This window comes from Amphiura filiformis, chromosome 4 (assembly GCF_039555335.1).
Source record: "Amphiura filiformis chromosome 4, Afil_fr2py, whole genome shotgun sequence".
In the NCBI taxonomy this organism is placed as follows: Eukaryota; Metazoa; Echinodermata; class Ophiuroidea; order Amphilepidida; family Amphiuridae; genus Amphiura; species Amphiura filiformis.
In genome coordinates, this window is record NC_092631.1 from 36,515,533 (window position 1) to 36,542,159 (window position 26,627).

Below are 26,627 nucleotides of genomic sequence, written 5' to 3' on the forward strand. Positions count from 1 at the left end.
GCAAATACGACTTTACTGAGAGCGTCCGCCCCGCTGTCATCATCTGACGCCCCTGATCCCGCATCATCTACATCGACTTTCTCCGTTGACGTCAAATCCAACGGACTTACATAACTATCTTCATTAACACCTTCCTCCTCGCCTCCAGCACGTTTAAAAGTTTCTTCAAATTCCCCATCGTTCTGTGGATCTGTCGTGGCAGTGTTTGCTATATCATTTGTATCGATTTCTGATCCAGACAACGATTTCAGCCGATAGTGTCTTTCCGGCAGTGTATCCATTTCTTCTTCTTCTTCGTCGTCGTCGTCGTCTTCTTCGGGGTCAATAATGACACCCTGTTTTGCGAGATGTTGATAGAAGACATGTTGATAAAGAGGAACTCTCTCTTTACTGAAAAGGAAAAAAAAGTAATCATTATTTTGATTATTAAGTTTGCTTCGTTATTTGCAGCGCTTTTGGTTTATCCTTCCTGTAAGAGAGCACGGAATTTGAGCACAGAAGTGCCTATTGAAGGATTACCATGCAGTATACAGCTGTATTCCGCGTAAGCTGCTAATTGATACCTCAATGGAATCTTTACACTCATCATGAATACGGTATCTCACACCGAGGAATAACACCATGTTTTCCCACTGACGAAACTTTCTATCCAAACATTCTTTTCCTTTTCAACAAACTTGGGAACGGCTATATTATAGGTGTTAGGTGTTTTAAAACGACCTGTTGAATTTGTATACAGTCGCTGAGCGATTGGTTTTTTGACCAATGCGATAGCGCTCTTTGCTATGGAAACCAATCGGTCAAAATTCGGGCGCTAATCGCTTAGCGATTGAGTTTAAATCCACATTGAATAAATCTATTTCTAGATGTGGTGTATATACAATTATGTTTATTATTCCAGCAAATACATAAAATATACTTGCAGTTCTATATTCTTAATGTAACCAGATATTTTTCTATATCAAATCAAAGCAGCAGCAGGATTTGTTTAATACTATATACTTTTAGAATATTGTACCTCGTAATATTATAACGTCACATAACACTTACTGAACAATACAATATTTGGAAAGAAAATCAAGTGCATCACGGATAACTGGTTCTGGACTAGTGCTGGGCGATTCTGCTTTCACTGCACGAATTTTCCTCTTTTTAGGTCTGAAATGCAAGTCAAAATAAGAAGGGAAAATGATTAGACTTAAATCATGTAAACCATAATAACGCGAACACCCTCACTACACATGTCATTTTCAATTCTTCTACAGTAATTCTACTTGTAGCAATGAAGGTTTTGGTAACGTGACCTTAGATACATGAAGTATATTATTTCTGCATACTACCGAAACCTAGACTGCTTTAAACCGGTCCTTTTATATTTTGACGACGTTAGAGGGCGACGTTATCCACTTCTTCGCGGTACAATCAAAGCCACACATGTCGCCCTCAGGGACCGGCGAATCGAGTAGGGAGCTTCACATAATTGTATGTGGACAGTTTATAGTAAATCTCATATTCGTCACAACGCAGAATCACAACGGTTTCAATACTCAATTAGCAGGCCCTATACATAAACACTGGGATTAAACGTTTAGAATCAAAACAGTGACTTTTTTCTTACTTATATTCCCGTCGTTTTCTCCATACAATTGGTTCTGGAGGTCGTTTGACTACTTTAGGTGCTGGTGGAAGTTTGGGTGCAGGTTCGGGTTCAGGTTCTGGTGTTTTTGGTTTTGGTTCAGCTATATCAGGTAACGGTGGAGCAGAGCCTCCCAACATAGCTTTAATTTCTGGCGGAACACCCGCGGGCCATGAAGGCATGTCGACAGTCCCTCCTTCCATTTGGGGATTTTGGGCAGAAGCCAAGCTGCTGATATCTGCAAGAGAGGAATAATATATGTTGCTAAAAAGATAGTCAAGTGGGTGTTTGTCAGTGACCTGACAAACTCAAAAGATAAAAGATTTAATTATCCATTAGTGTAGCCAACAATTGTCATAATTGGTACTGTCGCTTCATTTTCGGTAGTCTAAAACCAGACTCGTCCTATTCTGTCACGCCGGCATGCGATATGCATGTCGTGTGGGAACATGCCGGCGGCTTAATTTTATTCTGCAACCATAACGGGACGCAAACATTTTATAACCCATAGGAACACATATGAAAGGGTTAGGGTTAGGGTAAGTGTTAGGATTATTTTTTTTTAATTGCGTCCTGTTATGGTTGCAGAAAAAACAAAACGCAACCGGCATGTACCCACACGACATGCATATATCGCATACGTGGCGGCACTGGTTTATTGGTCGACTTAAGGGCTGGGGTATGAACGTTTGGACAGTATTTATTTTGGGACATTAGAGCACATCAGACATATCGAATTGCATTCTGAATATGAAGAATGTCATTCTGATATCAAATAATTTTGATTTTTGAAATTCGCAATTTAATACACATTTTATGGCAAATCATTAAAATTGATATTTTTGATATTTAACAGTACTTGAAGTAAACTTTATAAATCTGATGATTTATACTTAAAGTGTATGTAGGTGGGATGAAAAGCCGACGATCAATTGAAAATTTTGACCTTTCGTATTGAAGATATGGATTTTTTTCCCAAAACACCAAAAAAATTAGGTCTTTTTGGGAAAAAATCCATATCTTCAATATGAAAGGTCAAAATTTTCAATTGACCGTCGGCTTTTCCTCCCTGCTACATACACTTTAAGAATATATAATTAGATTTATATAATTTACTTCGAGGACTGTTATATATCAAAAATGTGAAAAATATCAAATTTTAATAATTTGTCATAAAATTTGTATTATATCGTGAATTTAAAAAAATGAAAATTATTTGACATCAGAAAGACATGCTTCGTATTCAGAATGAAATTCGATAGGTCTGAGGTGCTCTCATGTCCCACAAAAAATACTGTCGAAACGCAATAAACGCTCATTTTGGATCCCTTAAGATACATTTTAAGTTTTGTTCATCAATCTTTCCTAGAGCATTATCATTATGAGTTTTGTAGAATGTCGACTAGTGATTCGTCTCTTCGTTAAAATCATGCACGCATTAATTCTATTGAATTATAAAATAAGGGTCAGACGACGCTGCACTGCACCATTAGCTATCCCTGTATGCTGCACTCTTTCGCTCATTTGTCACTCCGAATCACTGTTAAATAATTGATATGCTGCCCTCTTGCGCTCTATATCTGATCCCTACCATCTAATTGAAGATAATTTATGCGTAACATGAATTTAACAAAGAGAAGACTCGATGTTCGTAATCAAAACGATGTATTTGGTCGAAAGCAGTAAATTCCACATGGGAAGCCTCTGCATTTATATTTTTAAAAAACCTACTTTACACTTATTTAAATGATACCCGGGCCAGGAACAACAATGTCTTTCACACCAAGCAAAATTAGTATAAAATCTGAGCTCATACAAAGTTCACTAAGAATTTAAATATTACCGTTTTTTCCTTTCTGACAAATTCCTTGATGATAAGTGGTACTTTCTTTTTGAACACGGCTTTCGGTAGCTTGGGAATCTTCTTCGGCTTTTCTACAATAACTATAAATGTAAAAAAAGATTAGGGAATTACACTAATAAATACAATATATTACGTATTTGTTAGTTATGAGAGTATTTTTGTGGAGATTGCCATGTAAAAAGTTTAAGTCCAAAAGACTTAAAAACGGGGAATTTAAAATACAATTAGTCTGCAACGCTTTCACCTAGTTACTTTTTGATTCTAACACATCGCACGTAAAATGTGATCAGCTTAACAATCCGCGCTGATAACATTACCCCTCTGGAAATTGCCATTGGTAATGATGTTATCGAGCATTTCCCGTCCAAATCTTAACATGCACAATATCTCCACCACACAGGGGCGTAGCAAGCGGGGGACAGGGTGGACGATGGTTCAGGGGCCCCCAGCACAAAAGCGAAAATTAAATAAGGGCTGATAATGGAGAGCAGCGCCAGATTTTCCAGGGCCCCCAAAGGCCCCAAAATTGCCCTATGCATCTTTCTTTAAACCCCAATAACAGCATGTTTTTTGACCAAAATAGGACAAAATTGTAAAAATTTTCGCGTTTCGAGCACATTTAAATGGCAAAATGTATGTTGATCTGGGGCTAAAATAGTCTGCAATTGAATTTTTTCGCGTGCTTTGCGTGCACATGTCCTAGTAACATCGGAACAAAATGTTAGTCTACTCTCTAGCCACTGACTTTAGTGCACATGCTTTCCTCGGCACGTGAGTTCGAGTGGCACAGGGCCCCATAAGGTAAATTCCGCCCTGGTTAAAAGAGCCCGTACTGCTCCTTGTCCATGATGCTCATGCTCTTGCTACGCCCCTGCCACCACACCATCCCATAGGCTACACCACAATCCCAGTTAACACGGGAGTTAACAACACCGAACACTAACACACCCACCAACCCACCCCCATACATCACACACCCCTACCCGTGTCTTTTCACAACACCCTACCAACAACGCCCATGACAAATAAAATTGTTACACAAAAGTATGCACAATGCAGTTTTACCACTTCTTGCATTACCATTGAAGAACAGTCGAAATCCTCTCCATAATCTGCGAAACACAATACACTATGCGCGCAGCATGTACTCACCCTTATGGTATTCCACTTTTTATTTTAAAATTCTATTTTGCGATTTATTACGCTTTTTTGTTTTCCATCTGATCCAATAAACTCATTAGCTCTCATTTTGCAAGACCAGACACGAGTCATACCTGGTGGCGCTTCTGTTTCTTTGGTATCTTCTAATTCCGTGTCAGTAGCAACCTTTGTTTCATCTTCCTCCTGCTCCTGTTTAGTGACTTGTTCGTTGTTCTCTTCTTTTGGTGACAACGGCTTCTCAGTTTTCGGTTTGGCAACTTTTGAAAAGACGTTGAAAATTGTTTAATGCTTCTTCATAAATTCAGTGCGGTGAAGAACGGTGCGGTGGAATGCGGTGCGATGAGACACAGTGCGATGTGTGCGGTGCGTGGTACAAAACAGTACGATTGTGTGATACATTACATACATGTGAATGTTAGGAACAGAATTGTATGCAGGCACAAAATATACATGTACAACATAAAACTCAGACACACTCTGAATCCTTACCTTTTACCCATGAGCTCCCATGGACATATTTTATGCTTAACACCTACTGTAGCCCTATAATAGGTTGTGTACCATGGGTCGTGTAGTTGGTTTGTGGAATCATGCAAAGAGTTTTGTACATGACCTTAGTGAATTCAATGGATATATGCCCAAGTTGTTGAATATTTATTGTGAAATATTGAAAGATGAAATTACATTCGGTCGTCCACCATGTCACCGAGTCTCCAATGCACTGGACAATGAGATGGAACATAAATGATTTCACTGGATTTCCATGCAGTATACCGATTTTAGAAATCCTCTTCCAATAACACGGTGGCGAAAAATGAACAAAAAATGAAATGGTATGTAATGCGCCAGTTGCGTAAACAGATACCATCAAAGATGGTAACAAGTCATTTTGTGCAAGTCAAGTCCAAGTCACAAGTCCTTTTGTCCATGACCTTTTGCCAAAGTGACAGGTTGATGGTAAATGATGCATTTGATAAATGAATCTTCCGACACCATCAGACATGGTACCATCACCAAACGATCTACGTACCATCCTCCTCCTCTTGTGGTCCATATAAGTATTCATATATCAGCGCATCGATTCTATTATTTCCTGGTTTACTGTCATTCTCTTTAATCCCACGTGGTTGTGGTGTGGTATCTGATGCTTTCATTGGCTGCTCATAGTCTTCCATTTCCTCACGTGATTGGGGTGTTACCATATCTGCTGCTTCCATTGGCTGTTCGTCTTCCATTTCCTCACGTGATTGGGGTGTTACCATATCCGGTGTCCTGATTGGTCCCTCTTCTATTTCCCGCTCACGTGATTGTGACGATGATGTTCTGATTGAATATTCCTCTATATCTGTTTCAGTAGATTGTACTATGGGTGTTTTTGGCACTCTGGCTAAGTGAGAGTTGCCTTCCAGGTCATACGAATATACGTTGGATATTATTGAAAAAGAAGGAGCTGTATCTATTTGAGGTGTTTCATATTTCCTGCCGCTCGATGAATCTGGAAGTGGCGTCACTTGGAGAAATGTTCAATTCAAACAAAAGTTTAAACTTATGATTCTTAATACCAAACACAGGAAAAATAAAGTGTTTTTCTTCTTTTTTTCACTTTGCTGTAAACTTACCATTACCAGGAACTCCTGTTATTATTCAGCGTACTGACGAATCGGATTGCTATAAACTTACCCATGAAGTGCCCTATACGAGATTCGCCGAGCGCGGGTAGTGACCATGGTAATACGGGTTCGAACTGAAACGTTCAATAACATCGCCCCCTACGGTCGGTATAATTAACATGAAGGGACGATTTATAGTTATCCGGATTCGCCAGTATGAGGAAAAAGTTCCAAAAAGGTCCAAATTTGTCCACTTGCGAGCGTATAGCAGTTTCGTGGTCAAAAAAGTTCAAAATTTGGGGAAAAGGTTCAAAAAAGGTCCACTTTTTCAAAACCACACCCCCTATAAATTCTGGCTACACCCCTGTTTGCAAAGATGTACTTTCACTCAAAAATAGTGCATGATTTATAATCAGTGCCTTTTTCAGTTACATCATTTAGGGGTTTATCTTTAAACAGCTACGTTTACCGTTTGTACAGGCTGTATCAAAATGATTGGTACCCATCACTTTTGACGGTTATTGAAAAGCCTGCTTCTTCCAAATACAACATATGGTCTTCTTGGAATGACCACAGTTATATGACTGTTTATGACATTAATCAACAAATTATGTGGATCCTATGTTGCATGTAACCAATGTTGATGTGGCAGCCATGTTCATATCACTGGAAACTGATGGGTACCAATCATTTTGATACAGCCTGTATATATAATGTGGCCCACACGTAAAGACACACATATAGAAAGAATGCAAGGAGTATACAGTGTAATAGCTTGTAATTAGGCCTAATACCAACAAATAAAGGTTTAAAACATTACACAAGGTGCAGTGCAAAAATAACAAAACCTTCATAGGAGGAACTAGTCAAACAAAATCACAAATCAAAGTCCACACGGCAATTTGAACATCAATCTCACTTCAACAATATAATACCGTTTCTGGCACATCGTTATCATCATCATCGTCATCAACCATGGAGGTATATAAATAGGCCTGATTATTTATATACCCCCATGCATCAACAGCTTCACTTTATCTCAGCTCTTTTCAGCTTTATACTTTCCTTTCATTCTTTTTATTCTTTTTTCATGTTCATACTCTTTCGTCCCGTTTCTATCACCTTCCATTCCTCTTTCCATTTAATCTCCCACCTTTCCTTTCACTTTTCTTCTTCCTCCTCTACTCTATACAATTCGTTTTTCATCATCATCATCATCATCATCTTCTTCTTCCATTCTCCTATTCCACTTCTTCCCTCTCTGGTAGCACATCAACTCATGTCAAACACCCATACTCACCTGGCTTTGTTTTGTTAATTACTTTACGATTTGCTACAGGTTTCTTTTTCTCACGTTTAGGTTTCATAGCCTTCTTGGGCTTTACAGGCTTAGAAACTAGTGTTGCAAGCATGCGTAAAAGAAAGTATAGTATTATTAGTTATTGAAACTTTAATTACCAAAAGACTATTATAAAGTTGCGGTGATACTGCTATAAACCTGAAACTAGAACTCAACTCTCTATAGCACTGGTGCAGTTATGGTCAAAAAATAAAGTTAAGAAAATGATATAAATCAAACAGGAGATTCATCTTTTTAACAAAGATCACATTTAAAAGGTAAACATTAAGTTATAATGCATAGTATCACAGCCAAGCCACTATCTACAGATTTTTGTAAGATTTTTATTTAACTATGGTAACGATTTTGTGATTTGTTTGTGTTTCAAGTCACAAACATTTTAATAATTATTAACGTGGCGTATTTTATATAACTATAATAGTTTCAGCAATCAACAGTGCCGCCTTTGTAGCCGGTCTTTTCTGTAAACTAACCTGGCGGTTTTGGTTTCGGTGTCGCAACTTTTGGTTTCTTGACAGGTGGCGGTGGTGTTGGTTCTTTTGGTGGTGGTGGTGGTGTCGGTTCTTTTGGCGGCGGTGGAGTTGGTTCTTTTGGTGGAAGGGGTGTGGGTTCTTTCGGTGGAGGCGGTGTGGGTTCTGGAGGTGGAGGGGTTGGAGATGGTGTTGGTGGAAGTGAAGGAGGCAGTGGAATTTGATCTGGAGTTGGTGATGGAGGTAATGCGATTTGAGAAGGAGTTGGTGGAAGCGAGGGAGGAAGCGGAACTTGAGATGGTGATGGTGGAGGAGTGGATTCAGATTCAAGAGAAGGTGACGGGCTCTCTATTATATAGGGTTCTGGAGTCGGTGATAGTTCTTCTTCCTCTGTAATAAACAAACATTGACATCATTTACAAATGATAAGAAAGTCTTTTATAACCCTTCTGTATTCTGTTGCAAGTGATATACTCCAACAATAATTAAAAATGCATCGACAACCATGATCACTTGTAACGGCACCTTGGGAATCGAACCCGGGTCGTATTGGTGCATATAGGGCGAATACATCAACTACCTATCCAGCAAACACAAAACGTTTTTGACATCATTCGCAAAAGGTTATTAAAGGTTGTCAGAAAACGTTTAAATGTCGGGTTATATAAAGGGTATATTAAGAGTATAAAACGTTTTCATAACCTTAAAAAATATTTTTTGATAATCTACTGCTCAGCAAACAAAAATGTTTTACAGAAAACATTTAAATGTCGGGTTATATAAAGGGTATAAAAACGTTTAAATAACATTCCAAAAATATTCTTGAAAACTTAATACAAAACATTCTAAACAGAATGTTATTTTAGTTGAAAAAATATTTTGCGAAAAATGTTTGCCCAAAATATTTTCAATAACGTTTTAAAAACGTTTTCATGACCTTTATATAACCCGACATTTAAATGTAATTAAAAGGTTTTGAAAAAAACATTTTAAGAACATTTCTGTGTTTGCTGGGTTCAAACATTTTGACATAATGTTATTTAAGTATTGACACAATATTTGGCCAAAATGTTTACAAAAATAGTTTACAATAACATTTTTGAAAACATTTAAAAATATTGTTGTAGTGTGTTTTCATACAAAACGTTTTAAAACGTTATCATGACCTTTATATAACCCGACATTTTAATGTTATTAAAACGTTTTTACCTAAACCAAAAGCCAAAATATAACTTATTTAAAACGTTTGTAAAACGTTTTTGTGTTTGCTGGGTACCCATCTATACTCCATCCCCGGATCTACTCATATTTTTCTCCTGGGCAGAATCATGGATCAAACATTTATAATGTATTTCGTATTCGGTATCGTGATTAATAATTAGGGGATTTGGGCAAGATCGGGGCTGCTGCTTTGTCATGTTTACTTACCCGAGGAATCGTCTGTATCCTGTGATATTTCCGGCTTTCTGTAAATAAAAACAGAATAAGAAAATGAGTATCAACTTCGTTTCCATATATTAGATAATAGAGTTGTCATTAATAATACATGCATGGTATACGTCTCTGTGCAGAACAAATCTCCTGACATTGAAAATTCACATAAGAAATTTTTCTTGCCCATTGGGCTATTCCATGACCTTAATCTTCCTCACAGGGAGTGTAAATTTCAAATAGGTTAACCTGGATTGGCAACTCTATTTGAAAGCTACACCCCCTGTGTGGGAGATTAAGGTCATGTCTTCCATAAGGTGTATGGATTTCAACTGGAATAACCCATTTGCTTCATAAAAACAAAGAAAGAAAATAACGAATATCGTACATTATAACCTTGTATTAAAGAACAGATCAATGTCGATCTGTTTAACTTTTCATCACTTATAAATTGTATTCTTCAAAATAATAATAAAATAACATTGTTTTAAAGAATCGAAACGATTCAGTTTGCATTCCGAGCCAATGATGAGGTAAAAAAAATGGCTGCATAAGTAAGCCAATGGAACAGTCTGGGATTTTTCACCTCGGGATCAGAAGTTTTCATTTATAATCTTGGACATTGTCACAATTATAGCACTCACCGTTTCTTCTCCTTCCTGGTCTTAGCCTTTGCACCCTTCTTCGGTTTCTTAACTTTGGTAGACACCTTCACAACTTTTGTTACTTTTTTTGGTTCCGGTTTTACTTTCACCTTTTCCGGCCCCTTTTGAACTGTAATAACTTTTTCCGGTTCCGGTTGAACCTTCTTTTTCGGTTCAACTTTTTTAGGCTCGGGTTGAACTTTGACCTTTTTAGGCTCAGGTTCTTTTATTGGTTTCCTTTTTTTATTGGTAATCGAGAATGACGACAGAAATTGTCAAAAGAATATGGAAAAAGAAGTTTGCATGTAAAAGAATAAGAGAATAAAAGAAACAGATTATTAATCTAACAGTAATTACTATCATGGATGGATGATAATTATGATTGGTTTTTTTTATAAAAATATCACTATGCAGAATATCATTTGATGGATTATAATGAGTAACGAAAATGGAACTATATAAAATGACTAATGCGTTGTGATTTTCTCATAATAACGAATCATTGATAACTACAAACCGTCTCTTTGTATTATACTGACTACAGAGGGCACCGTTATCTTTTTGTTTCAATGCCAAGCCGTTTTTGCCATAGTCGCTTCCAGCGCTTGGCGAATCGCGAAGGGGCCTCACAGGTTATAAGAGACGACCGGTTTATAGTAATCAAGTAATCGTCAATATGCACAAATCACACGCAACGATATAAATGATCCCAAAAGTTGCCCATTTACCAGTTGAAGAAGAAGTTGGGTGATGATGGAGAACAGCCGATATTGAATTTATAGAGTTTACCAATATTGATATACCCATATGGTTGTCCAATTCCATTAAAACGTAACAAATATAGGGTTGGTTCAAATAAATACTTACTTTTCTGGTGGTTGTGGTTTCTTCTTTTCCGCTGGTTTCTCCTCAACCTAAATCGACAAATTCGCAAGAAATTGATTACTGATAAAATTTCTCAATCGAGGCGTTCCTTGAAAACGTATGGTTTTAAGAATGCCTTGATTTTTGAAGATTACATTTTGGGGTTTGGGAAAATTATAATAAAGCAATATTGTTGCTCAACCAGTTTAACTTTTACTAAAAGCACTGAAAGAATGAGACCTGTTATAATACAATATATAAAAGGGTTTAATTTACTTTTAACATCTATTCTAAAACCGTGTCTTGCAATTTGACATGTCTTCAATAATAAAAAAATAAATGCAATAGAATCACGTACCGTATCTTGCCTGAAGACACAATCTAGGACACATATTTTGAAGGCAGTTTGGATACATTTCCATATTGAGACACAAATCCACATATACAAGACTACTACAACTTTAAAAAGGCAGATCTCCTTGCTAGACATGTCTAGACATGTCTAGACATGTCTTAAATTTAAGACATGTCTTTTGAAAACAGTTTTGAGACACGTCTTGATTTTGTGCGTTTTGGTTGTATATGTCTAAATAATTGAGCCAATGTGTCTTAAATTGTGTCTTCAGCCAAGGTAAAGGTAAAGGAGTCGAACCTGCATTTTTTTACAGGACGGAGTGCCTCCGGGGAGTGCCCATATCTCCATTCCACCATGATCGCCACAGTGAGTCTGCTACTTTCCCAGTATTTAAGAATGTCGGTAACCATGGGTGAAGAGGAGTATTCGAGATAAAGTGCCTTACTCAAGGGCACAACACGATAGTGTCACCGGGGCTCGAACCCACAACCTTTTGTGATGTACCCTGTATAATCCTATTTCATGAAATAGGGGAAGCTAGCAATAGTTTGTTTATTATGACTTTTCTGGAAATCCCCTATAATGGAAATAACAACATCATTTGTGACGACTATAATTTATGTCAAGGGGAAAATCCCCTGATATCAGAATGTTGCAATAATGCACAATGGTCAGTGGTAATGTCTATTATTAGAACATTTGGGAAAATCCCAGATGGTTTGCTATAAAACATCTTGCTGGTAATAATTCTAGGCAGACCTGTATCGATATGATTGTAATATGAATGGATGTAGCTATAGCTCTCAAAAAGAGAGAAAATAATGTTAACCAGTTAAAATCAGGATACTCAAAGAGTATTACTGAGTGTGGCCAGGAGATCATGAGTTTCCGACAGTGCTATTTAAAACAGCCTCTGAGCGATGGAGATGGATGGATATTTTCACCGACAAGCTGGAAATATGGTTATTTCAAAGCTACGAAAATGGCCCAAAGTAAGACATATGGTCTACTGCGGATTGTGAAGGACTTTATGGAAAAGGTTACAATTATTATCATCTGGATAAAGATCTGACAGGCTGCAATAGCCTTCATTATTGTCACAGTTGATAGTGTTGATCTGGGCTAGCTAGCTAATGCTTACAGTCCAATTCCTTCAAAGAAAGGAAATTGCTAACCACAAATATTTTACGTAGTCAATGCACTACTGCCTGCCGGTGTTGTCGGAGAAGATCTAGAATACGTCAAAGAACGTACCTCTTCCAAGAAAGGAATATATATTCTTCTGCCGATTTGATGAAGTCTGGTTAATGGAGCAACACAACTGTCAATATAAGTGGGGACAACTGCATCGTAGTCCTGCTTCCTGAAGATATTGTGTGAAAGGTGGAAATAGCACCATAGCAGCGCAAGGAGGAAGTTTGGAGAAAGCAGCGCAAGGAGTTAAGTTTGGAGAAAGCAGCGCAAGGAGATAACGGTTTGGAGAAAGCAACGCCATTTTTGTGTGAGGATTTCATACACAAGGATATTTATAAACGCAAGTGTACACTGGACTTCGCTGATTTTCGCAGGACAAGTGAATAAGGATATATTACATCAGTCGTCCAGAACATTGCAAGAACTTTATGATCACCAAGAAGAAGAATGCTGGCTAAGTACTAAATAGTTAAAGAGTGATTATATTTGATTATTGTGTATGTGCATTTGTTGTCATATATTGTACCAATCATAACGTGCTTTCAATTAAAGACTTAGATTTTGTTAGCTTAATCAAACAGTGTATTTGTGTTGTGCATTCGTGTGAGTTCGGGTAAAAGGTGATTTTGGCCTTGAGTCAAGTACGACTCGTAACACTTTCGATTAATAATAAGTCGGATCCCGTTCAGTGCAGACACGTGTTTTTTTTATTTCTTTAAGTTTTCTATTGTTGGGGATATCATGCCTATTGTAAGACACTTTTGCCAACAGCTTGCCAAGACAATTTTATTTCTAAAAAGATAACAGGTGTTTAACAACCGTCGCCTGAGAGACTAAACTAAAGCGTGACACATTAAAAAGTCTTATGTAACACACACGATGGACGTCTCTTACCTTCCTTCTCCTTGGTGGCGATGCTACCGGTTCCCTAAGTGACGCTATTTGTTCGAGTGGTTCTCTCTTCTTTGGCACAATAGGTACTGTGGGTGGTTTCTTCTTCACCGGGGGAGGGGGTGGTGGAGGAGGCGTCTCTGGTCTTAAACGCTCCTTCCTTTGCGAGAAATGCCAGTCTGATTTGGTTACTTTAGAAGGCCCTGTGTGTATCAAGCACAAGTTATTACATCAAATCATTGGGAAAATACCTATCTGACGTGCCTTCCTTTTGCCAAAGACCTATATTGCTTGAGGTCTTGCTGTATCAAAATTAATCTTTTATAAATATCCTCATCATTGAGACGAAGGGTCTCCCAAGTAAGCCCTATCTTTCTGATCTCTTGGGGTAAAAGTGAGACATCGTCAGATATAAGCCTCACTTGTGACTGATAATTAAATAAAAACTATACGCATGTGCAAAGCAGGCTTTGCCGAACTGAATCAAGTCCCTTAATATTGTCAGAAACTCTTCTTTAGCTCTTTGCCTGTCCATGAAATGAACAATGACCCGTTTGTCATACCACCCAAATCGGATGACCATGTTCAATCCAGCTTTCCAGCAAGTGACCTTGCGGTGGCTCTGGGTGGGTTGATAGAAGACCATATAGCTATTAGTTGGTCTACCGTATAATTGTGCATGGGAGCAAAGTCCACTGTACTAAAAAAATGGGATTTAATCGTAATAATACTTACCTTTCTTGAGCTCAAACTTATCAGGCGCTTTCCAATTACTTTCGCCTCTTTTAATATCCACGTGAGAAGTAGGTGCCTTGTCACTTTTCTTAATTTTGAAGCCACTGTTTTTTTGGATGTTATATGAGCGTTTTTTGCTGAATGGATCCTCCCCTGTCGTTACGCTAGTTTCAATCTTTTTTGGTTTGAATGCTTTTGGTGCTGGAATATTAAAGATTTGAACACAAAAACCAACAACCAATTTTAGTAGCAATATAATTCCATTTTCAACAAGAAGTTAATTTATAACGGTTTCTAATGAAGGAAGCACACGACCGACGTGCACAAAATCATGAGAACAGGCTGAAAGAACCTGAAACTTAATAAGAAATAGAAAGATTCGTGCTATGCCGACGATTTTTAGCTGTATATGCAGATAAAAACAGTCGTTTTCTGTCTAGATTTGAGTGATAATTTTTCAATTACAAAAAATCCAGAAAGTTTATTTATAAGAGTTTTAATCAAAAGATTCGGCGTTCAACCTACAATAAACACATGATACATACCTTTATATAAGTTTGTTCTTCTTTCTTTCTCCGCATCTTCCTTCTTTATTCTTTCCTCTTCTTTTTGCTTTTCTTTTTCTCTTCGTTCCCTTTCTTTGGCATCTTCTTCTTCCTCCTTAAGTATTTCCAACTCGTCTAATCTCTGTATATCACCTGTAAAAAAGAGCATGGGGTGAGTGGACCATGGCCCGAAAGAAGGTGTTATCTTAACATACCAACATTTTGCCCTAAAATATCCTAGACTCTACCATCACGTCTACAATTTGGAGCTTCTTTAAAATAAATGAAAAATAAATCTTTACGAACCTTCTGAGTAAATAGACGTTCCGATTCCCGACGTTGAAGCAGCTTCCGAGTTGTCTACCCCATGGCTACCATGTTTGAAATACTGCAGGTCATCACCAAGAAACTTGCCCGGTTCCGGCACGAATTGACGGAGCATAGGATTGTCTGGTAATAGTTGACGAAGGGCTGAATTGACCGGGAAAAATAAAGTCAATGTTAGTGTATGAAATCGTATATAGACATGGAAATAATCTTACGCATTGTGCATTGGAACATAAAAACATTCAAATATTATAAACTATATAGCGCACGAGATCAAATTAATGATGCTTAATCGTTATTCTTAATATACCGTAGGCCTACTGCATGTAAAGAAGAACCATGAATATCACATTAATCATGTGTATTAATTAATGTTATGTTGATTAAACTTAATACAATATTTAATATAGATGTAATGAATTACCTTGCTGGCATGCGTAACAATGATCTGAAATGATAGAAAATGAATAATATGTTCATTATGTTGGTTAGATAAACAAACGTGTTAATATGTGTTTCAAATTTATGTGTTTGAATGTATTAAAACATCTTAAATGCTTACGCCACTGGAGGAAAGAGAGCGTGGAAATTAGTTATTTGCATAAATAAAGAGCATGACTGTTATATCCTTTTCTGGCGCATTTGTTTATAATGATATGTCATACCATCGATTTGAATAATTCGGTGAAATATCACATTTTATGTAAGACACTTGCAACGTCATGTAGTCTTGGCATACGCATACTTATATTACTGACCTTCGTAGTGTCTTATCTTATTAGCAGCATTTTCTGATTGAGGGTCTTTGAGTAAGTCCATAATCCATTGGGGTAATTTGGGTGGTTTCTGTCTTGGTTTTGTGTGTTGATGAATCGGTACCTCTGGATCAGATATCCTCTCTACACTAAAGAGGACTTCGTCGGCGTTTTTAGGGCCATCTGAAGAGTCTCTTTCCGTTACTGCTCCTGTAAATTAATAGGATAAAAATGCATGTAAAATTTATAAGCGGTCCACATAGTACTTGGAGTGACATTACTATAGAAAAGAAAATATTTGAACTACTTGTAGCCTTTTTCATTAATCCTCCACTGAAGATTTCATCCATCTATGCAATAGTCAGGAATATTGAGGCGAAAACAACATCTTTATACAAAATTTGGAGACAAAGGGTAGAAAATATAGAAACACATTAAAATGGGTTTTGGTGAAAACGATTAATCCCAGCTCCCGTTTTAAGGTTTGAGTATGTGCATGTCTATGTGCGTCGGGAGAATTATGCGTTGACAATTAATTCTCTCCACGCGGGTGTCGACTGCAGACGACAAGTTTGTTCAAAAATTCAAAATTTCAAAGATTTCAGAATTGTAAATTTTCATTACCATATTTGGAATCAACACGAAAAATGCATTAAAATGAGTACAAACAAGCCTAGTATTGGTTCAGTGGTTCTTTAGATAGCTCTTGATAGTTTGAGAAAATATCTCAAAACTTGGACTTTTTATGTTGAAGCTTATGGCTAGCACGCAGAGCATTAATATCGCTAATTTGAGAAGCGAGTGTTCCACAAGGATATTCAGCGATCTGGTAAAATTACATTGCTGCATGTGGTGTAGTATCAAATCATATAGATCTATGTTTGATTTGTGGCGTGATGTGTATGTGTTGGGCTTGTTGTGTGGGTGCAGGTGGCTGTTTGTGTCTACGGCGTTTGTGGGTAGGGTGGGGTGGGCATGGTGGGGGTTTGAGGGTGTTTATGTGGTTAAACTGTAGGGCCTATTAGTACCAGTCAAATAGGCCTACGCATATAAAAAGCAGGTCAGTGCATAATTGTCAGAACAGATATGTGAGTAACAATGTTGTATGTGTTTATTTTCCTTTCATTCTAACTGGAAAGCGTAGGGGGTAAGTGTGGGTGCGGCCAGGCGCGGATTCAGGGGGGGGGGGCCTCCTCCAAAAAAAAAAAAAAAGAGGAAAGGAGAGAAGAGAAGAGAAAGAGGAAAAAAGGAGAAAAAAAGAAGAGAAAAGGGAGAAAATGAGAAGGAAAAAGGTTAAATTGCACGTATAGTAGGCCCATGCCTAAATCGCAGTCGGGTTAATAGGTCTGTGATTATTTTGCTTGAAGGCGGGTCCTCTGCCCAAAAGCATGAGGAAATTACGACGGGCCCGCCGATATGAAGGGCCCGTCACATTTTGTCACCAAAGTCAGTAGGCCTATTCGGACTCCATGCTATGTGCTGACTTCAATTCAACAATCAACATCGTTCCATGCATGCTTTAATTGCGAATCTCAAGTCTTAGGCCTGTAATATTTCAAATTTTACAAATTGAGTTCGGGCCCTTTTTTGTTTTAAAAAGCAAAGATATATAGTGTAAAAATGATGCACCAAATGGCTTCAATTGGACCTTCATTTTGAAAAATTTCCAAACTCCCCCTCAGACACCCCCTGCATATACAAACAAGTGCCCCTTTTCTGTATTTAACACTCACCACTTGATGTTTAAAACAATAATTCATACAATAACAGTGCAAAAAGTGGCTTCAATTGGCCTGTCATTTCACAAATTTGATATTTTCGGCTTTTTTCAAACTAAAATTTTACACAATAATAGTGCCAAACTGGTCCACCAAATGGCTTCAACATAGGTCTTCACTTTGCAACATTTTCTCACTTCTGAGGGGGCACATCCCCCTCAGACACCCCCTGCGTGCGCAGCTTTATGGGTACATAATTATAAAGCAATAATGCAGACAATAAAAGTCAACATATCCACAAATGGCTTCAATTTGGGCTGTCTTTTCGCAAATTTTAGACTTTTTCAAATTGAAATTTTACACAATAATAGTGACAAAATGGTCAACCAAATGGCTTCAATTGGGTCTTCATTTTCCAAAAGTTTCTAACTTTCACCCCTCAGACACCCCCCTGCGTCGCGCAAGCGCTCCGGGATGGCCGCTACGCGGCCATTACTTAAATGTATTTTGATTTCGACAATTGGCCCCCCCCCCCCCTCTGACTGCTCTGGATCCGCCACTGGGTGCGGCTGGGGTGTCGGGTGGGTGTGTAGGGGGTGTGTATAAGGGGGGGGGTGGGTGTAGGGGTGGGTGTATACGCGTGCATAGGGGTGAAATCGGTATATGTACTTACCATTTATTGAAGCCGAGTGATGCGATTGGCTAACAGAGTCATAATGGCCGCTGTCATTGGATGAGAACTGGCTCGGTGCAGGCGTGTTTATACCAATCACGGATTTCCCATCGACACTGTTATAATGCAAACTGCAAATCAAAATAGTTATTAAAAGTGTGAAGATTTAGATAGCCCCGAAAGATGATGCAAAGGATTTAAAGCATTAAAACGAAATAATATGAAAAGAAAATTATATGGCAAATAAAGATAACAAGTAACTTGTTGTTTCTAAGGATCAATGAACATGGACCAGAAGCTATGTCAGATTTTCTACTGTTTCGTATACTACTTGGGCTATGCAGTCGAGTTGGTTTGGGTTGTTGTTCTTTTTAAAAGCAATTTTTGTGTCAGTTTCGGAACTCAATTAAGCAAATCGGAAATTGGGGACTTGCTTAATTGAGTTTCGAAACTAAAACAAAAATTGCTTTTAAAAACATCAACATCCCAAACAATTACTCGACTGCATTATGTACCGACGAATGGTGCATTACTATAAACTGTCCCAATGTCACAACCCGACCCGTGATATCCTTATGAGATTTGCCGAGTGCGGTACTAACGCCTGGGCAAAAAGCGGTTTTGTAAATGCCAAAATGTCTTTAACGTCTACATAATACAAAAGGATGGTTTATGGGCCTATATTCGTTTCGTAAGTATGTGAAAACCACCAGGAATAGTGTTCGTAGGCTTATTTCTCTCTAAATTGATAGAGTCGCCCTCTAGAGTCAGTTTAAAACAGTTTTATTATAGGAACAGTTTTATTCGTCACTATGAGAAAAGTGCAACGTAGTTAAATCATGAGGTGGCTCCTTTTCTCGGAAGATTCATCTTTGAGTCACTCGGCTCAGAGAGAAAATACAGAGATCAATATTTATTTGAAATTTTGAAAAGATGAAGATTAGCCACAAAATCAAACAATGTCGTGCCATTTTAAAGGGTGGAAACAAGAAGGTACCGGGTGTCCCAAAAAAAGGTTACACGTAGATTTTTGAAAATAATCTAAGTTAATGTTAGCAAATATAAATATACTTTTCATGACATAATCTATGTACCCTCTACTAGTAACCCTGTGAATGTCAAGTTTACAACCTACGTACTTAGTCCGCATTCCACGCATTCCTGAGCAAGCTCTTTACGTGACATAATGCCACACGAGGTTCGTTATACCACCGTCACAGTCACCGTGCATTTGGCGGGGCACTTGAGTAGGCCCAGCCATAGCATGACAGATGCAGTATTTTATTCTGATAAACAAAGAATAAAACTTTATTTCAAGAGTTCAGTCAGAAAAAACAAACAAACGAAGCAGCGATTTCAAGTCAACATAATCCAAACAAGGTCAAAATGCAATTGTTATTCATTTCACTATGTTGATGGCAGGAGATACAGCGTGCGGAATTACTGCTTTCACCAAAAACGTGTTCTTCTCTAATGACCATCTTCCTTTATTTGTTATCACCAAGAGTCAAGAAGTTCTAAAACTGATTTATTTTCAGTGTACAATATCTAAATTTTGTTTCTTTTATGCAATAAGTTCAACAATGACAAATAAGAGAAACATAAAAAGTAATAAATACAAAATCTTTAAAAAAAAAGGTGTGTTCACTTTTGTTGTGCGATATTTTGATGGTTAGGCACTCTTGACAGCCCTGTCATCATGCGCTCATAAGTTAGGTTGCTTTTAAGATACGGAATTAAAACTTAGCAAACAGTTACAAGAAGAATCAATAAATAATATCTAAAAAAATGACATTGTTTTGTTGTACCGTCACAAAATGCGGTTCATTTTCTACATGTAACCTTTTTATGGGACACCTTGTATATCCAACAATGGAAAAGAATGAGCCATCTATGTTGAATGTAAGGAATACTTTTTAAGAATCAAGATCTTACTTACTGAGGAATTTCACTTATTGCACATCCATGACATACAGTAGCACCAACAGGTATTCCTACCGCTCCCATCATTCCCTCTTCTTCCGCTTCGTCATCGTACAAAGAACCACCTTTGCCACTCTCACTTACAGCCCCTTCATTATCATTGTACTCATCGCCGTCCAAATATAAGTATCCTTTAAAATCATGTAAATGAGTGAGACCTCTGCATCCGTGGCAGAGTTCTGGCAGAGGATGATATGGTTCACGTACGATAGTTCTTGTCATGGATTTAGGGTGAAGTGATGCTGTACCAACGAATGGTAGATATACTGGCTGGGATGACGTCACGATGTTTTTACTGAGTTTTGTCGAAGGGAAGTTTGTGGACATATCAGAAAAAGCATTCTGATATAAACTGTGAAAAAAAAGAACCAAAAATAATGTAATGTAAATGTTAATATTGCTTATAGGCTACGTATTAAAGAGCGCGGCAAATTCAGTTTTCCTTATGCACATGGAGGGCACTGAATCTGGGTTAAATATTAGTTGAGCCACGAGAGTGGCCCGTCTTGAGGTAGGCACGATAAAGCTGATGGGCCCGTGTAAAGAGGTGACCATGATTTTGTGCGTGACGTGTGCTTATCGGCAAGATCGGCAACAAAACAGCAATTTACATTGCAGTGACGTCACAGGGTGCGATTTGAAAATTTAGGGAAATGGCCAAAAAACGGCATGTGCCCCCACCATGCCCGGTAGGCCTACAGCCCCCCCCCCCCCACCACCACCACCACCATCATGGTCGGTCCCCTCAAGTATAGGTGACCCCGGAGTGACGTCACAAGCCGTTGACCTCCGTTGACAACAAATCCGATTCAGAAGTCAAATTTGTATATGTATATGTTTTCTGTGGTTTGTCCCTTTTCAAATCGGCCAAAATACTACCATTTCTATAGCTTCTCGACATGGGGCCTCCAGCCAACAACAAAAGTAAAGACTCTCCTCTACATGTTCATGTGTTCAGCTTCACATAAAATGCAATTTTCGCCAAGTATTTAACCTTCATTTTACCGAAATCGGCCGAGAAATTTGCTCGATTCGAGGTCAAAACAGAACGTAAACAACTGAATGAGCTCTGCTACAAGTCTTCAAGCAGTCGCTCAGCTGCACGATCTATTGTGGTTTGAAAAGCGTACGTGTAGCCGACTGTAGCGTCATGTAAAATAAGTACCCGGATGACCGGGGTGACCTATAGCCCCAGACAATCGCGCAAGAATGAAAATATATACCTTTACAAAAAGACCTTTCGACCTCTTTTTATGTTGCTGAATGCTGATCATACTAATGTTATACAAACGTGAGTGATGGATATTCAATTAAACACCCCTCTGGCAATATATAAATAATAATCAATCCTCAAATGAAATGAATCATTTATCATTATAACACAACATGTACATATGTGTTGAACCTCAATCTGCTATTTCTTCAATATAATGATATATATGATAGAATAGATGACGCGTGTTCCGATAAATGCGATATTCTAAAAAAAACCTCACATAATATATTAAATAGAGGATCAAAATAATCTATAAATGCCGTCCTCGGATTTCCAGAGTATAAATGGATGAAACTTAAAAAGCTGGAATTCGGCCTATGAAATCTTGCAATATTTCGAATTATTTCGTGGAATTGTCACGAAAATGGGCAAAAAAGAGCTTAATTTCAGACATCTTCTATGGAAAAATCTCTAATCAAACAAAATGTTACAAATTTCCACTTCTGTTATACAATTGTGAAAAATCTGGAATTCCAATATAATAGTATGGATGTGCGTCTTTTTTTTGTCTTTTTTTTTTTTTTGGTAGCCAGTTCTCGCACATCCACGCCTTTCTATGTACAGTGCACATGGGAGTCAATCCTAAGGGGGAGGGGACGTGTCCCCCTGTCCCACCTTTCGGCAAAAGATGACCATTTTTCGATATCCGCGCGTTCGTATGTGATAGCTTGTGCGAGGAACACATAATTCAGTGCATTTTCAAATGCACCCAGAGTATGGAAAACGCGCGCTACCACCAAATTTGTTGCAGTTGTACCATAATACTTGACTGTCAAAATTAATATGAAATACAATCAAATGTTGATGGTGCAAAAAGACCCATAGTTTGTTCTTTTCAGTCACCTTTTGACAATTTAGGCTGATTGCCCCCCCCCCCCTATTTCAAGAGGGATTAGCTCGGATTGACGCTAATGACAGTGCATATATAATGTTATATTTTAGAATTTTAGGTGCATATTGCACTATAGTCTATATCTTTAATTGTCATATGTTTGTATTAGCTTCTAGGATTAATGTATAACCAGAGAAGATGGTGTAACTTACGTTGGAATAGGAATTGGTGGCAAGATATACTCTGGCTCTGATGATTTCTCCTGAAATAAAATGGGGGGAAAGTTCAACGTTATCTTATTCATCCGTAAACTATATAACCAAAGCATTATAGGCATATGTGATGCGATCAAGCAAAAATAACAAATGCTCCGATTTTGATCAAAGTGGTCTCAAATTATTCTGCTTGGAACAACATTTTAAACAAACAATAGTTTGCCATTTCTCAAGTGTTTTGTTACCTGTTGGTAAGTTTTACAAAATAAGTCAAGGTTAACATGGTTCAATGGGCTTTGGCTCTTTTGCCCTATACCCAGACACTGCAGTTCAAATTCAATAGCTAAAATTGTAAAAAAAATATGGCTCTGCTAATACCACTCTTATTGCAGAGACACTATAATAACAAGAGCTAACAAGGGAATCCTGGAGTTATTTTAAAACGGTTATTAATTGTATGCAGTAGTACTGGTTCTCATACCGATGGTAAATTGCAGTCTGTTTAAGGTTGTATTCGTATTTAGATAATATTATTTAATGCCTGATAAAAGTAAAGTTACAAACCAAATACCATGAATACAATAAACCAAATACAAAAGAATTGGTTAATTATGTGTACCACTTTAATTAAAGTGAAGTAACACTTGGACACTGTTATGAACTGTATGCATAACTGAAATTGATACACAAACATTACAGTGTCTAAATATTTGAACTGGCAATTAAATATCTTAGATCCTGTGTAATATACTGGGGTACCCAAAAAAGGTGGTTTTGTTACATTTTGATGTGCAGCTTGGATTTCAAAACACTGTCTCTTGAGTATTCCTTCACTTAGAAGATTCAATTAGGTCTTAAATTGAGGCTAATTTATTCTATATTACTCATCTGAAAAAGGTTTTTTTTATATTTTTTTTTTAAACACAAGTCTCCACATACATAAATAACAGCCAGTGAAAAAATTACACTGACCATCCAGGATTTGAACCTGGGACCTTCGGATCACCGGACCGATGCTCTGCCAACTGAGCTAATGAGTCAGATGGAGAAGAGCAGTGATGTTATTATCTATAGGCCTTCAGTTCAATATACTCATGTATTACTCATGTTTTTAACCTGTTTTAAAATATTTCTTAATTATTTTCTTATGACGTTAAGCTTCAAATGTGCCAAGGGTGGTTGAGGATTAGGAGGAGGGGATTATAGGAGGAGGGGATAAGGAGGAGGGATTTGTATCGTAAATTTCATCTAAAACCCCCATTAAAAATTTGAATCTAGTAAAAAATGTCTAAATGCACTCCCAGACATCTAAACCAAGTAAATAAATACAGAAGGTCATTTTTAAAGACTACTACTTGCTCAGAATGATTGTAAATGTGGAAAAAAGAGGTAGGGTTAAATCCCACCTACTTTGTGATTGTTTTTTCCCGCACTCTCTCATTTTTTAACCGATTTCCATTCAAAAAAACGTGTCAAAATGCTCAGGAGGATCAGGGAAGTATCTCACTTCCCTGGGAGGATAAACCACTTCAAATGAGACGTGTAGGTAAAATGTTTGAAACATTTCAGTTTTTTACTATGTAACACAAAGGTACCCCAGGTTGTGACCCAGGACCCTTAATGATTTATAAAGCTATGCGTTTCCATTTTGAAAAGGTAACGATCGCAATCGCAAAACCGAAAATCGCGATGACCATGATCGATGACATTTGTATTTTTGATAATATATCTGTGAGAGAAAATGGAAAAGAAACTTTTGGAACTCCCTGGACGTATATTTACACAGTCATTACATGAATTTTTGTTGTCTTTGTTGGTTCTGCCCCTGTATTTGCTCCCTGGGTTTTGTGCTCTTTTAAATAATTCATTTTTACTAACAGCTTCCTTTGATCTTGTTTAGCTTGTTGGGCTCTATTATAATTTTCCATTTAAAATCCACACTACCCCTGTGATAGGTTTCGGAAATATCTTTCACAGGAGGAGTATGAAGTTTAAATGGTATGGACACATTAGGAAGCTCCATTTGAATTTCATGCACCCTCTGGGAAAGATTCAACCTGATTTTTCCAGGGTGCGTTTCAAATAGAGTTGGTTGTATGCTAATTCCATTTGAAATATTCCCCCTTTGAAAGTTATTTCCAAAATCTTCAACAGAGGTGCACAGGTGAGTATGGTATAAAATGGGATTAGCAAAATACCTGGCTCATATCTTTCTATTATTCTTGTTATTTCACTTGAGTTTTGGATTTAAACTGCTACTGAAAATAAAATTATTTCGGTTTTCTGTCATTTTGGTAAAATGTGAAACCTTTTAAAAGAAAGTCAGAAGCTTATAGGCTACTCTTGTCCTGAACAACTGAAATTTCTTTTAGAATTACTGAAGTATTTTCTTTTTTGTCCTATTATAGCCTTTTTATGAGTGTAATGCTATTATTATCAACCTGGAAGCGCCATTTAAAGAAAGATCATACATGTAAGGATCACTGCAAGTGGAAACTTCGATCTCCAATCTCCAAAAAACACTTGATACAAATTCAGTTCGAGGGTCTCCAATTTCAGTGTAAGAACTTTCAAGTGTGAGTTGGTCTATGTTCTTAACAAGGACGGGGTTTAGTCCAATTGTCTCATGCGCATCGGTGATCTTTTTCAAGCTATACAGTCGGTTTGCCGGTCTATTTTGATGTCGTTTAATATATATGTAAAAATAAGAAATTACAAATAAATTAGTATCAAAATATTTCCTTGTCATCATGTATATCTTACCTTAACGGCTTTTGGATATGTATCACGTCTTTTATGTTTCCCTCGTCTCCGCCTCTTGCCTATTCTATCATCATACACAGGTACAATACGAGAAAAATCTGGTCTTGATGGCACAGGGGCATGAGGTAGTCTCCATTCCTCCTGTTCTCTTGGAAGAGACCCACCAGCCAACCTCTCTTGTGCTCTCAACAATGCCTGCTGGAATGAGTTGTCTAACCATCGAGTCTGAATCTTTCCTGGTTTATACGTGCCGTCTTTTAAAGTGATTACAGTTGGAAGTCGATCTTGTGGAAGCTTTGGGTTTGATGTATCTACATCTTGCTCGCTGGATGCTCCCGATGCTGGCGGGGCAATGATTCGGTCTGGATCTCCTGGTGGATATGTGAAGACTATAGGTTTGTTAATCAAATGCACGGCCATTTTATCAACATTCTGGCTATATAAATCCCGTGGCACTTAGATAAAAATTACTATAAAATATAAATCTGCATGTCACTGGCCTACGCCTCCCGTATCCAAATCAGACAAGTACGTCAATGATATATCATGTCTCCGCAATCAAACGAAAAATAATAATTTATATGATCCATTATTAGGCCTAAGAAAGGCACAACTGGCATGACTTGTTGAAGTTGGTATCGCTGCACTCAAGTTGTATATTTTCCCAGTGTTATCAGAGTAGACTGTTGTGTATTCCTCTACTCTTTTTAACTCCATGTTCCAGTTTCATGTTTAATTGTTAATCATGGCTGCTATTATTTACATGCGTTGTACAGAATTCATGTAAATCGATAGTTATCTATTATAGTAATATGACGCTCTGTGCGTTACTAACCAATACTTTATACGTAGAGATATCATTAATCATTAAATCGATCTCATCCTCCACGTCGCATGTTGGCATAGGTATGTTGTATAATGATTTAATCAAACTGTGGCATTCACGATGAGAGTATAATGACGAGTTATTGAACCAGACATAAAGGAAAACATGCAATTACAATTGAAATCGTTTTATATACATTTGATAACAAGTATGTAAGAAGAAATGCAAATAACCTTGTGCACTATTTTCGGAGTGCTTGGAAGGACTGCAAATATGACAAACATAACCAGGCTACTTGGAGAGCAGGATAAGAAAACATGTTGTTACTGATCTTTAGATATATAAATATTGAAATTATGGGACTTAAGTAATTGACTAGGCATAAATAAAACATGGGATAAATACGCTTGACTTTAATGTCAAATAAATGGGATAAATAATTGACTAACCAAATAAAATGATTAGGTCGTGCCAGTAAGTTTTTTGTTCAAAAGCAAGT

General features: G+C 37.6%; 1 protein-coding gene across 2 annotated transcripts; it reads right to left on the bottom strand.

Moving 5' to 3' along the window:
• Positions 1-1,658: 1,658 nt before the first annotated feature.
• On the bottom strand, positions 1,659-25,869 carry LOC140150845 (uncharacterized). 2 transcript variants are annotated; one of them, XM_072172990.1, is made up of 17 exons: positions 25,303-25,869; positions 22,537-22,586; positions 20,173-20,568; positions 18,234-18,364; positions 15,846-16,052; positions 15,512-15,535; positions 15,067-15,231; positions 14,761-14,913; positions 14,216-14,416; positions 13,484-13,683; positions 11,044-11,090; positions 10,177-10,413; positions 9,530-9,567; positions 8,105-8,491; positions 4,775-4,918; positions 3,480-3,580; positions 1,659-1,874 (listed from the first exon to the last, which is right to left on the bottom strand). In XM_072172990.1, exons 1-17 carry the CDS (start codon positions 25,720-25,722, stop codon positions 1,740-1,742), a joined length of 3,036 nt encoding a protein of 1,011 aa, XP_072029091.1. In that variant the 5' UTR covers positions 25,723-25,869; the 3' UTR covers positions 1,659-1,739. The 2 variants fall into 2 exon arrangements, with proteins under 2 accessions (XP_072029091.1, XP_072029092.1); XM_072172991.1 differs by lacking the exons at positions 1,659-1,874; positions 3,480-3,580; positions 4,775-4,918 and adding an exon at positions 7,275-7,667.
• Positions 25,870-26,627: the final 758 nt, after the last annotated feature.

What these genes read in the sequence shown, in the direction of transcription:
- LOC140150845 (XM_072172990.1), bottom strand. Translation starts at nt 25,722, where the DNA reads ATGGCCGTGCATTTGATTAACAAACCTATAGTCTTCACATATCCACCA. An exon ending in CATATCCAAAAGCCGTTAAG is followed by an intron (nt 22,587 to 25,302) that starts GTAAGATATACA and finishes ATTTTATTTCAG; the next exon opens with GAGAAATCATCAGAGCCAGA. An exon ending in ACCGAAACCAAAACCGCCAG is followed by an intron (nt 4,919 to 8,104) that starts GTTAGTTTACAG and finishes TCTTTTCAAAAG; the next exon opens with TTGCCAAACCGAAAACTGAG.